The 14,272-nt window shown below is 41.4% G+C and overlaps 1 protein-coding gene across 7 annotated transcripts in view; it reads left to right on the forward strand.

Annotated features, from left to right (window-relative positions):
* Positions 1-14,272, forward strand: part of ZMYND8 (zinc finger MYND-type containing 8) — a 191,582-nt gene that overhangs the window by 147,237 nt on the left and 30,073 nt on the right. For all 7 annotated transcript variants that reach the window (XM_033963697.1, XM_033963695.1, XM_033963693.1 and 4 more), the window contains 4 exons: positions 2,145-2,522; positions 7,625-7,815; positions 9,094-9,174; positions 13,129-13,207. In XM_033963697.1, the coding sequence (XP_033819588.1) occupies positions 2,145-2,522; positions 7,625-7,815; positions 9,094-9,174; positions 13,129-13,207 (729 nt within the window). The remainder of the gene's footprint in view (positions 1-2,144; positions 2,523-7,624; positions 7,816-9,093; positions 9,175-13,128; positions 13,208-14,272) is intronic.

Genomic DNA, 14,272 nt, shown 5'->3' on the forward strand with positions numbered 1-14,272 from the left:
TTAAGTAAAGTGGGGGGGTTCCCCCCCACACACACCCCGTCGGAGCCCTTTAAAATAGTGCTTTTCTTCGGTGCGCCGTCAACCTTGTGCTCAGTTGTCGGCGCGCTGTTGTCTCGCGCAATTTAGTCCCGTCACCAGATAAATGAGTCATTTATGTAATTTAGTAGCTAAGACATGGACTTTCTTCCCCAGTACTTCAGGAAAACATATGGGCTGACGATAGAGCTAAACGAGAAACATTTGAATCTTTCACCCAGTAGCAGGTACTCAAAGGGAGGACAATTTTAAAAACCATTTCCTTAGGTAAAAGTGCTATATCCACAGAAATGAGTATTTAGATAATTGCAAACACTTTAAGATAATATCTCGCTACTTTCTCACAGTGTCTTAAATAACTGAGGACAGTAGTAGGCCGATTCTTTTTCATTTATTGGTTCAAAAAAGTCATTTTATTTATACACAACATCAAAAATTCTCAAGCATATAAGCAGCTAAAACAAAATCTACTTAGCTTTATTCTTCTGACAGACATGTTCTGTCTGGTGTAATCCCTCCTTTTTGGTCCTTCCTCTTTGCTGCATCGTGAAATAGTGGAGGAGGAGTTGTATTTTCAGCCTTTGATTGGTTGGTTTGTTTTTTTAAAATGCAGTTATTCTAGATAAAATCTTTTGAAAATTGCTCTCTGAATGATTAGAACTTTAGCCAGAATGATTAGATAATGTTTTGATCTCCCAAAATAGTGGCTATCTAAGGCAGTGTTTCTCAACTCAGTCCTGGAATACCCCCTTGCCAGTCAGGTTTTCAGGATATCCACAATGGATGTGCATGAAAGAAATTTGCATATAATGAAGGCAGTGTATGCATATTCAGCTATCCATCATTGAAATCATGTCACTTCAAGAAGTACCTAGACAGAATGCTATCATTCCAGGCAGCTAAACTGAACACATGGCTAGTAAAACCAATTCTCGAGACCACATCATACGCTGACTTCAGAAAATCACTGAAGACCCGTCTCTTCAACGACACCTAGTTTTTCTTCCACCAATCGTAACCCCTGTAAGCCTGTCCTCTACCTTTTCCCTTCCCCTTCCAATGTATATTGCTGTAATCCCCCTTTTCTCATTGTAAATTCTTCCAATAATCAGTGTTGTTCCCCTGTATCGTGTTCACATTGAAATACCCTGTATCTTATTGTAATTATCTTATAGTATCTTATTGTAATTATCTTATTGTTTTATTGTATCTTATTGTAATTATCTTCCACTATCCTACTCACATTGTAATATCCTCTATCCTATTCATATTGTAATTATCTTCCTGTAACCGCTCTGATCTCTTGTATCTTGGTCTGAACCCTTCGTCCTACAACTTGACCCAAAACACCTCGCCTCTTTGTTAACTCCCCTTTTCTGATCGTCTGTATATTCTTGCTAGCCACTCCGACCAGTTGTATTTTACAGCCGTACCTTCCTGCAAACTGTCCCATTCAGATTTACCGTGTTCCAATCCAATGTATCTTAGATATCTTGCTCCAAAGCCAATGTACCTCAGATTCCTGGTCCCAAAGCTTGTTTCTCATATCTTGTTCTAACATATGTATCTTGTTGTAAACACATGTCTCCTGCTGTAAACACTTCACTTTCTCTAGGCACGACTCTCATTGTAAACCGCTTTGAACTTAGGGTATAGCGGTATATAAGAAATAAAATTATTATTATTATTATTATTATTCATTAGGGCTATCCTGAAAACCTGACTGGCAAGGGGGTACTCCAGGACCGAGCTGAGAAACACTGATCTAAAGCAGTGGTTCCCAACCCTGTCCTGGAGGACCACCAGGCCAGTCAGGTTTTCAGGATAGCCCTAATAAATATGCATGGAGCAGATTTGCATTCCTGGCACCTCCATTATATGCGGATCTCTCTCATGCATATTTATTAGGGCTATCCTGAAAACCCGACTGGTCTGGTGGTCCTCCAGGACAGGGTTGGGAACCACTGATCTAAAGCATAGAGCTCATGCAACACAACTACCATTAGTTATTACACTATGCTTTCACTTTTTATAAAGGTGTTATGAAAATTATTGGTGGTGATTATCAAGCAAATAATAGAATTTTGTGAACTGTTATGTTTACTTAGCTGTTCTGAAAACTCCAGCTACGACCAGTGCAAGCAGCCAACCTCCACCTGAGACTCCAGTGCTTACTCGGTCTGCTGTGCAGACCCCAACGGCTTGTGTCACAGTGACTACCACTGCCGTGGCTACTATGCCTACTCCAACTGCAACCACTAGCAGTCCTGTGAAAAAGCAGAGGCCCCTGCTACCTAAGGAAACGGTGCCTGCCGTACAACGCGTAGTGTGGAATTCTTCAACTAAATTTCAAACGAGCTCTCAAAAGTGGCACATGCAGAAGGTCCAGAGGCAGCAGCAGCAGCAACAGACGCAGCAGCAACCGCCACCTCCGCCACCTCAGTCTTCCCCAGGAACACGATATCAGACGAGACAAGCCGTTAAAGGTATTCGGCTCAGGACTAGACCGTGCTGTGGAATTGTAATGGGCCATAGAAAACCCCCCCCCGTTTTTCAGTTCTATCTGGGCACTGTTTTGCACGAGTTGTAGACATGGTAAAAGATTTTAGGGCTCCTTTTACGAAGGTGCGCTAGCGTTTTTAGCGCAGACAGCGGATTAGCATGCGCTAGCTGAAAAACTACTGCCTGCTCAAGAGGAGGCGGTAGCGGCTAGCGCACGGGGCATTTTGCGCTATTCCGCGCGTTAAGGCCCTAATGCGCCTTCGTAAAAGGAGCCTTTAGTATTATGTTTAGTTTGCTTGTCGAAATGTGTTGTCTATGTCAGGGATAGGCAATTCTGGTCCTTGAGAGCCACAGGCAGGGTCAGGTTTTCAGGATATGCATGAGAGAGATTTGCATCTCAAAGAGGCAGTGCATGCAAATCCATCTCATACATATTCATTGTGGATATCCTGCAAACCTGACCTGCCTGTGGCTCCCAAGGACTGGAATTGCCTAGCCCTGGTCTATGTAATGCAGAGAAGAATTGATGGGATGGTATCCATAGTCAGCTACCTTTTGGTATTGGGAGGATGTTGAGGGCAGTATAGAGTGCTAGAGTTTTAGAATAGTTTATGTGGGCAAATTATGCTCCCTTATTTTGTTCCATGTAGTATATAGAACAGAACCACGGGGAATGAAGCTGATTGGAGAGTCATGAGTAATGGATAGAATGGAACCCTGGAGGCCAGTAACTGGATGCTGCATGATAAGAGGAACAGGAAATAAAAGAACTTCTATCCATTGTGGAGAAGGGGGCGTGGCAGGACTTTGAACCAGAAACCCCAGGAGAAGTTGACAGGATAGATGGAAGTAAAAAGAGCAAGTAAATCTAATCACTTAGTGATCTAGGCAAGTGGTGGTTATTTATTTAAATCATCAACATCCCACAATATCCATATTGTCCGTGGCAGGTTACAGTAAACTTCTACAATTAATATAAATCACAAAAAATATACACAACTAAAAGACAAAATCACAATTAAATGCTTGCGCAAACAAAAATGTCAAAAGAAAAATTTTTATGTCCTTTATATCAGGCACTAGGGAATTTCAAACCATAGGAGCTACAACTGATAAAAAATATTTCACAAATCTCTAGGGAAGAGGGACATGGGGAGCAGGTAAAGAGTGCTGCTGGACAGGGGGAGCAAGGAAGAGGTGCTGCTGGACAGGGGGAGCAGGAAAAAAGTGCTGCTAGACAGGGGGAAACAGGGAAGAGATGCTGCTGGACAGGGGGAGTAGGTAAAGAGTGCTGCTGAACAGGGGGAGCAGGGAAGAGGTGCTGCTGGACAGGGGGAGCAGGCAAGGGGTGGTGGTGGACAGCCGAGGAAAGAGAGAGACAGAAAGAAAGAAAGACGGACAGTCAGACAGAAAGCAGCCAAGGAGAGAGAGAAAGAAAGGAAGGAAGACAGACACACACATTTATTCTACCACCCGTTAATGTAATAGGCTTAAAGACTAGTAAATAATAAAGGCATGGATAACGCAGACCCCAAGGTACTCAACTCCCACCTGTTGGTAACGCCACTGTTAAATATGATTACCAATATATGTTAAATATGAAACCAAATCAGGACTTTGTGACTAATCCCTAGCTGGTGCAATTGTGTTAATAAAATTAGGTGATCAATTCTATCCAGATGACATATCGATAAATATCAGGAAAGCAGTCCCAGAATGATAATAAACCTTCCAGCTAGTGTATCAAAACAAAGCAACTAATAAGTTCTATACCCTAAGATCCAGGCAAAAACCATGTTGCTGGAATCAAAAGCAATAAAATCTGCTAATTACTGATAAACAAATGAATTCTAAAAACTTTACTTAAAAAATGATGATTAGAGATTGGTCAGTATAAAAGCTGGATCTAATAAACCTTCACAGGATTTCAAAACTGGTCTTAAATAAAGCCTTTTTAGGAGAGGTGGCATGTTTCTCAAACACAGACAACGATACACTACATTGAAGGCAACCAGTTATCAAAGATGCAATACTCTACCCATCCTGATAGGCGAGAATCCAATATACACTTCTCCCTCCGTATTCGTGGTTTCAGCATCACGGTTTTGATTATTCACGGTGTTTAGCTTGCTGGCTCCTCCCCCCAAATTACATCAGCTTGCATAGAGAAATCGCTGATTCCAAGCGTTTACAGCGAAAATCGCCGATTCCCAGCACTTTCTTCACCGTGTTTTGCCTCTCCTTCAGGAACAGGCCAGGTCTCCCACCATGTTATTCACGGTTTCACCATATTCATGATGGTTTTTAATAGAAAACAGCGAATAACATATGAAAAAGTTATTTGCGGTTTTGTTAATCCCCTATCACAGCGAATATGGAGGGAGAAGTGTAGTTGCACAATAATTGCACTTTTTATGAATACAAAAGTGCTAACATTTCTGGATTTAGAGGGCACCCGGGGCTAGATTCTCAAAAATTTGCGTTAAAAACCGATGGGCCACTGTTGCAGCCATTATTGTAGTGATTTTATAAAAAAGCGAGACAGTCTCCAAAAAATGCTCATGCAAATGAGGTTGGTGGAGAATAGTGAAGGTTCACCCACCATTTTGGTGATAGTGATGGGCACATGTGCAGAATAAATGTAAAAAAAAATCAAACCAAGAACAAATTGAGCCGCTGAAGTCAAGCAACCCCCCCCCCGCCATCACTAAGTGACCCCAACCCCTCCTCCCCCCACTCTGACCTAACAGTGATATTCCTTGAGCAATTGATAACTCTCCATAGCAGCAGCTCTGAAGTCCTTTGTTTATAAATTGGGTTAGAGCCACCATACTATCTCATATTCAAAACAGGTATACACTTCCTCCTCCGTATTTGCGGAGGTTAGGGGCAGAGCTGGCCCGCGAATATGGAAAAACCGCGAATAATATTCGGGCCGGTTCTGCCCTTATTCCTGGCTTCCCACAGCTATTTTTAGCCCTGTAAGCCCCCCCCCCTAAACCTTACCTGGTGGTCTAGCGGGTTTTCAGGCAGGAGCGATCTTCCCACGCTCCTGCCCCGTGCAGATCGCTCACAGGAAATGGCTGCCTTGAGCTCCCGTAGTCTCTTGAGCCATTTCCTGTGAGCAATCTGCAAGGAGCAAGAGCGCGGGAAGATCACTCCTGCCTGAAAACCCACTAGACCACCAGTAAGACTTAAGTGTATGTGTGTGTGTGGGGGGGGGGGGCTTAAAGGGCTAAAAAAAGCCCCAAAAATTTAAATTATTTTTTGGTCAAAAATCGCAAATAACCGAATCCGTAGATACGGAATTCGCGAATATGAAGGGGGAAGTGTAGTAACATAGTAACTGACGGCAGATGCCCAACCCTACATGCTCCATAAATTAATTTAGTTGAAAATGGTCCTTTTTCTTAGATATTTCTGGGCCAGAAACCCAGAGCCTTGCCCAGTAATGTGCTTAGGTTCCATCTACTGGAATCTCCATCAAAGTTCACTCCAGCCAAGGTATGACACACTCTTAAGGTTCTAATCTCCCATCAAAACCCTCTGTTTCTTGCATGTAGCAGATAGAAGCCCCAACAAGAATTAAAACAAGAAAATAAATCTTAAATGCATAACTGTGAGACCAAAAGAAGAATTAATTACGAAAGGGCTTACAAAGGGGCACACTCTTTGTTAAGCTCCCTCACCAGCATACCATTTTAAAGTAAGGCTAAGATGACATCACTTTAATGGGCGGGGCTTGACTCTTACATTACATCACAGTACTGGACATTTTTGCAGCAAGAGGCACTGTCAATGAGAGAGCTTGCAACAGGTCTCAGATGACATTAATCCAGAGTGATTTAAAATAAGGCTGTTGATATTGTAGCCATTTGACGGGATGAAGCAGCTCAGTTTGCACTTGCTTAATTAGAGGCACTTTATTTGAGCTGGTTGGTTATTTATATGCAATGTCCACATGGTATTGCCTTTTCTGTCATGAGAACATTTGGCTGGCTGCCAATTAATCCATGAAAGTGATCAAGCAGATGAGTTTTGAGGGTTCAAGATGTAGATGTATTAGGTTTGTCATCTTTTAAATTTCAAGTTCAATTTATTTAATATACCGCAAATATAAAACTATGGCAAATCTAAATGATTTACAATCAAAAATTTTAAAACAAACATCCCCCCCCCCAATTAAATAGGGTAAGAAAGAAGACAAAACGTAAAGGAAAGCAATTGAGAACATGGGGAAAGAGGGAATCGGGGATTACAATAAAAATATAAAAAGGTTGAGGAAAGGGATGAACAATTTAAATCTGCCCACACCGAAGAAAAGTAGCCATCAGGAGGAAGTAAGTTAAGAGCTAAAGGGCAAAGAGAAGTCCTATGCCTTTAATTGTGCCTTGAAGGTTACAAATGATTTCTCTGAACGAAGGTAAAAAGGCAAAGAATTCCAGAGAGTAGGAGCCATAACACAGAATGAAGAATTCCTATGGAAATCCAGAAAAAGTTGTCTAAATGAGGGAATGATTAACAACGGCTGTTGTGAGGAGCGTAAGGTTCTTTGAGGCAAATATGGAACCAGAAGACTATATAATGAGGGAAGACCACATGAGAGAATCTGGTGGGAAAGGATATATTTAAAGGGGATGCAATTATGACACCGGAAGCATATGTTCTGATCTTAGAAGCGATGAGATGTGATCGAACTTAGAACAGTGATGGAGTAATCTCAAGGCGGTATTCTGGTTCAGGGTGCTTTGTAGCAGAACATATATGGGTATAAAAGTCCCTGTTCAGAGAACCTAGTGGGTACTCACGGTGAAAGGAGGTATGGCAAAATCAGGATGTGAACTCTGGTCTCCTGCTTCCCAGAGCATTATTTTAATCGGTAGACCATGCGCCATCCACTTCAGGTGCTGACGATTCATGGCAAATTGTTTTCCCAGATTGCTGTTTTAAAGATTAATGTGCAGAGAAAATAGCCATTGTTTTATTTAGAAATCTGTAGTGTTTATATTCTGTATGGCACAGCATTTAATTGAAGCATATTATATGTCTACATGGAGATATCCAACAACCCAATTTCTACTTCCAGCTGTACAACAGAAGGAGATCACACAGAGCACGTCGACGTCCACGATTACTCTGGTTACGAGTACTCAACCCATTTCCATGGTTACCAGTTCAGGATCTGTGGCCACCTTGTCTACTCCAATTACTACAGACTTGCCAATAGCAACTGCTTCTGCTGACGCTGCCGCAGATATTGCCAAGTACACCAGCAAAGTAAGTTCCCAAGGACTGCCGTCTCCTGAGTAACTGTATTTTGATATCTTGGGGAGCGTGTTAAATGTTCTTGAATCATTCATTTTTGGCCATGGCACAGTAGACAGTCTATGTAGAATTTGTTGTGAACTTTCACTCACACTGGCCTGTGTTCATTGGTCAGATTTGAGGAGATTCCACAGAAGCAATCCTCACGTTCTTGGATCGGTGTGTAGTTTCTAAAACGTGCATTCACAGCTCACATGAGGACTTTGATAGGCCACTAGATTACATTTTGGCTAATCTGCTAAGGAAGTCCATCTGAAATACATTTATCCGCTCCCAAGTTTCTAAGAGAGCTTCTTTCTATTGTGTTTCTCAACATGGTTCTTTTCTTGTAATTGCATAAAACCTCTTCCATATCTGTGCAATTCATATGTCTAATGAAATAGAAAATCAAATTGTGGTTTTTATATAAGAGAGAAAAAGATTGGAAAATACAGTGTGTTTCTATCAGTGGTCATGAAGCATAGTTGTCCTTACCCCAAAATACAGTGGAAAGCTAGGTCTATTGAAGACTTTATTTAGTTTGGTTAAGTGCCAAACACTTTGCAATTTCCTTTGTTTAAAAGTACAAGATCTTCACATCAAGAAAACCCAGTTCCTTTTGGGATACACCACCATTATTCCTGCCAGATCCATTCTCCTTTGACTTAGAGCAGAGTCCATTAGGCAATGCTGGCAATTTAAGAAGCTGTAAGCTAAAACATCTTATTTAGAGGTAAAGGGAGATAGTCAAGTGAGTCTATTTTAAATTTTTATAGTTGAGTTGCAAAAATCGGGAGTATTTTTCTCTTTAATTTTTTTGTGTGCCCCTCAAAGGAAAGGTATGTATGTACTTTCTCTTTGAAATGTGCTGAAGGGGAAAATACTTGTAGAGATTTGCTGCTATGTTTTTTTAGAGGGGGGCTTTTCCTCCAAAATAACTTGGGTAATTGCATTTCCCGCCCTGGGAGTGCCTCCACTGACTACACGTGCGCATATTTTTTCCCTACAGAGAGGAGGGCAATATTCAAAAAGCCAGTTTACCCAAATACTGCAAATAGCCATTTTAATTTCTTAAATGAATTTTGGAAAATTGCTATTGACTTGGAAGAAATTTCCAGTAAGATCTGATTTTTTTTTAATGCTATGTTTTCAGTGTTGTACATGGGAAGTAGAGAATATACTGTTAAGATTTATTTCAAATTTTTTTTTTTACCCTGTCAGAGAAAGATGCCAGTTTTATTTCTTTTTCAGATCATGGATGCAATAAAAGGGACCATGACAGAAATATACAATGACCTTTCTAAAAATACAACCGGAAATACCATAGCAGAGGTAGGTGCTCGTTGCAGATATGGCTCTACTAATACTTGTTAAATGCTGAGAGATTACATTAAGATTCCATGTAGGTCCCAAAATGAAGCAGCACCATTAGGAAAACCAAGAGTGGAAAAAAAGCAGAGCAGATTGTGTCAAAACTGTTCTGCTTCTCTTTTGCCTGCCAGTCCTTTTGCATATTGGGAGTTTTACCTTTATTATAAATTTGATTAATTGCTTATTAATTGATTTATCATTTATGATATGATGTATTGATTGTAGTTACAAATGTCATATAATAATTAATTATATTTTATATGTTTCAATTGCTGTACGAATGAAAAACTAATAAATAAAATTTGGAAGAAAAAAAAAAAATTCTAAGCGATGTACAAATCAATAAAATTACAAATTTTTAGGGGGAAACAAAACAAACACTTAGAACTAACCTAACAAAACATATTGAAACAAAAGGAAAGGATGGGAAGAGAAATACAAGTTGTTAAGGAAGGTCACGAGTGGTGTTCCGCAGGGCTCAGTGCTCGGGCCGCTGCTATTTAATATATTCATAAATGATCTAGAAACAAGAACAAAGAGCGAGATAATAAAATTTGCGGACGACACCAAACTATTTAGTGGAGCTCGGACAAAGGAGGACTGTGAAAAATTGCAAAGGGACTTGGACAAATTGGGAGAATGGGCAGAGAGATGGCAGATGAAGTTCAATGTTGAGAAATGTAAAGTACTGCATGTGGGAATCAGAAACCCGAGGCACGGCTATACGATGGGAGGGATGTTATTGAATGAGAGTACCCAAGAAAGGGACTTGGGGGTAATGGTGGACATGACAATGAAGCCGACGGCACAGTGCGCAGCGGCCGCCAAGAGAGCGAATAAAATGCTGGGGATAATCAAGAAGGGTATTACAACAAGAACGAAAGAAGTTATCCTGCCGCTGTACCGGGCAATGGTGCGTCCGCATCTTGAGTACTGCGTCCAGTATTGGTCACCATACCTTAAGAAGGATATGGTGTTACTTGAGAGAGTTCAAAGGAGAGCGACACGACTGATAAAGGGGATGGAAAGCCTTTCATATGCTGAGAGATTGGAGAAACTGGGTCTCTTTTCCCTGGAGAAGAGAAGACTTAGAGGGGATATGATAGAGACTTACAAGATCATGAAGGGCATAGAGAGAGTAGAGAGGGACAGATTCTTCAAACTTTCAGAACATAAAAAAAAAAACAAGAGGGCATTCGGAAAAGTTGAAAGGGGACAGATTCAAAACGAATGCTAGGAAGTTCTTCTTTACCCAACGTGTGGTGGACACCTGGAATGCGCTTCCAGAGGACGTTATAGGGCAGCGAACGGTACTGGGGTTTAAGAAAGGATTGGACAATTTCCTGCTGGAAAAGGGGATAGAGGGGTATAGATAAAAGATTACTGCACAGGTCCTGGACCTGATGGGCCGCCGCGTGAGCGGACTGCTGGGCGCGATGGACCTCAGGTCTGACCCAGTGGAGGCATTTCTTATGTTCTTATGTTCTTAATAGTAAGTAAGACACGTATGGGGGGGAAAAACAGTAGGAAGGGAGAGAGCAATGTGCTTCAAAAAGTTATGAAATAGGATTCAAGTGCTTTCTAGCTAATCAGGCTTTCTAGCTATCAAATGCATCTTTAAACAGAAAGCTTTTTAACTTGCTCTTAAATCTGTCTAGATTACGTTCTTCCCTTAAATAAATAGGGAGGGAATTGATAGGGAGCAATTGATCAGCCCCTGGAAGAATCTGTGGTTGATCCTGAATTGATCACCCCATAGGTCATGCGATAAGGGGAAAAGCTCCACCCTCCAATGTAGGTGGTGTTGGGTGGAATGAGAGCAAGAGTTGGAAAATTGTCTGTGTCCCAGTAATAATGTTATCTTTTAATCCCCTGTTTTATTGGATATGTTTTTATCAAATTTATTGTAAACCGCCTAGATGTAATGATAGGCGGTATATCAAATAAAAAACTTGAAACTTAAAGGGCCACCTAATAGAAATCTAGTCAATAGCTGTCTTCCTTTATAGAGTACTAGCTTAGCTGGGTGTATATGTGCATATACAATTAGGTGCGAGCATGTATGGTAGCCATAGGGCTGGCGCAAATGCTCAGGCATAAATTACATTAGAGATTTCAATTCCGCCATTGCCTTGCAGTTCAAGGTGGATTACAAAAGAATTACAAAAAATGTATTACAAGAAGAAGATATCTGGTAATTTCTAGAGGAGATAAAGAGTAAATGAGGTTGCTTTGGGGAATCGGGAAGGTATTGGGAAGTGAGAAGGAGCTAGCGGTATTAAGTTGTTTGCAGGAATATCTTGAAAAGTAGCATCTTTACTTCTTTTCTGAATGTTTTGTAGTCTGGGATCATAATTAGTAGATTGGAGATTTGGTTGTTGAGTTTTGCTGCTTGTGTGGCTAGGAGGCCATCATATAGTTTTTTCTGTTTGACTTCTTTGATTGGACGGTGCGTGAATGGAGTGTGGGTTTTCCTATGTCTAGTTGATGTCATTTGGATGAGGTGGTTGTTCAGGCAAATGTATCTGTTAGTATTTTGTAAGTTAAATGTATAAGTCTGAGTCTACCCAGACTCTGGCTATATGTACGCCAACCTGTTAAATTTTTATTACTTAGGATTTATTTACTGCCTTCTTGAAGAAATTCACTCCAAGGCATTGTAGAATAAGAATAATTAAAAAATAAGCAATAGACAAAGCAGTAAAAATATTTAAATACAAAGTATGCCATAGTATGCTACATTAAAATGTCAACACACTATGTCTTAAAATAGCATAGAGTGTAAGCAAAGATGGAACTGAATATGGATGACAGAGACTTTGAAACCCCGACTGGCCAGGTGGTCCCTGAGGACTGGGTTGAATGAAGATCAGACATAATTTTAAATTCAACCCTACATTGCTCCAGTAGCCAGTGAACCTTTTGCAGAAAAACGGTCACATCGCCTATAATCTTCTCAGTCCTTCTACAGTATTCTGAATCAATTGGATCAATCAAATCCTTTATAGTCAGACCAATGTAGAGTGCATTACAGTAATCCAGTCTTGATGTTATGACATGAACCATTGTAACAAGACTTTCCTCCTTAATGTAGGGAGGCAGTGTAGTTGTTGCAAATGATAGAAGCTCTTGAAAATTGCTTGGATTTGGGGGATCAACGTATGTATTGAGTCTAGTTGTATTTCAGTACATGTGTAAATGGGTCAGGGTCACTCAGGTCCAGAGGGTTAGGCTTATGCCAGCATTCTTCCCCTCAAGAGTCGCCTAGGAGCCAGACCTGCTCCAACCAACTGTGCTTCTGAGGTAAGAAGTCCTAAGGCCTGGCCCCCTAATTAGTGAAGATGAGTCCCGTCCCCCCCTCCCTCAAGTCTAGGTACCCCTTTCCCTCCCTCTAGGGAAGGTCCCTCAGAATCTCTAGTTTTCTACATCTCATCTCACTCTCTCTCTCTGCTTCAGGCAACTCCTTTTCCCCTCGCAGATTTCTTATTTGAGACCACATTTGCAAATGAGGTTCCCCAAAGATCCCACGGGAGCTTGTTAGACCCAGCCTATCTTTGCATATGGCTTCCCTTTAGATCTCTTCCTTCCTGGTACCTTGAGTCCCTTGTGATGGAATGTATGCCCCGTCACAACATGCTGTGTAAGATACATAGACATGTAAAGAATAGCAGGTAGAATTTTGGCACTTGAACATGTATGTAGATACATATATATATTTATGCTAGCATTCTAATTATTTACATATATATTTGGCACATAAATGTTGATGCCCGCTATTTAGACTTACACCCTACGTAGTGGTGATCTAATAGGGGCATGGGATAAGGCAGTAATAAATCAGAATTTAGTGTTTCTAAAACGCATAAATTAGTCTTCATGTTTAATCCCCATTTCTCTCTTCTGATCCTTCCCCAGATTCGCCGTTTGAGAATTGAAATAGAAAAACTTCAGTGGCTACATCAACAAGAACTGTCTGAAATGAAGCATAACCTTGGTATGAGAATTCTGCACAGTCTTGGTTAATCAGGCAGCGTTGGCCTTTGTTCATCCTAGTTTAATTTGAAGAGAGCACACGCCTAAACCTTAATCGTAGAGCAGATAATTTTATTACACACTTTCATACAGAAAATGGCTCTGATAACATTGTGTGGGAATATACTTGTATGCAAAGAAGGCATAAAGAATCATCCTGTCCACTTTTCAGTATACATCTAGGCCAGGGGTCAGCAATATTTTTAAAGCAAAGAGCCAGTTTATCCTAAAAATTAGACCCAAGATTTACAAAGAGACACAATAGATAGAGAAGGGAGTTTGAGATATTCCAGGTCTCTCACTCTCTTCCCTGCCCAAGGTCTAGCTTTTCTCCCCTCTTCTGCACCTCTCTTCCTTCCCTTCCTCAGCTGCCCATCCCCCTCCCCTGACCCATAGCCAAGGTTCTTTCCCTTCCCCAGGCCCTGACCCTTTTAATCTCCTTCCCAATCCCATGATCCCCCCTACCCCAGGCCTACCGAGTTACCTAGTGGTCCAGCGGGCGTCATCATGGCATGAGCATGGCCCTCTCCTGCCTCCTCGTGGCTGTCTGTCTTCTAAAATGGCTACCGTGACCTCTCGCAGCTGCTCGTGGCATTTCCTGTGGTACCACAATCTACCGTGAGAGGTTGCAGCAGCTATTTAAGAAGGCAGCTGCGAGGAGGCAGGAGCGAGAGGGTCACGCTCCTGCCATGAAGACCCCCACTGGACCACCAGGTACCTCATTAGGTCCGGGGGGTGGGGGAATTGTGGGGTTGGGAGGGAGATTAAAGAGTCGGGGTCTGAAGAGCCACATTCACATGGCAGAAGAGCCATAAGTGGCTTGTGAGCCACAGGTTGCCGACCCCTGACCTAGGCATTGCCTTAGTTTGTATGAAGCAGGTGCAGAGTTATGTATGCGCATTAGTAATGGGCATTAGTTTGCAGCACTATGGGAAATGTCAATGACACACCCATGTCGTTATCCAATGAAAATAAGCAGAATCACAAAAATGTGTGTTTGTTGATAAGTGTGTATTCTTTTGAGATG

This window comes from Geotrypetes seraphini, chromosome 11, assembly GCF_902459505.1.
Source record: "Geotrypetes seraphini chromosome 11, aGeoSer1.1, whole genome shotgun sequence".
Lineage (NCBI taxonomy): Eukaryota > Metazoa > Chordata > Amphibia > Gymnophiona > Dermophiidae > Geotrypetes > Geotrypetes seraphini.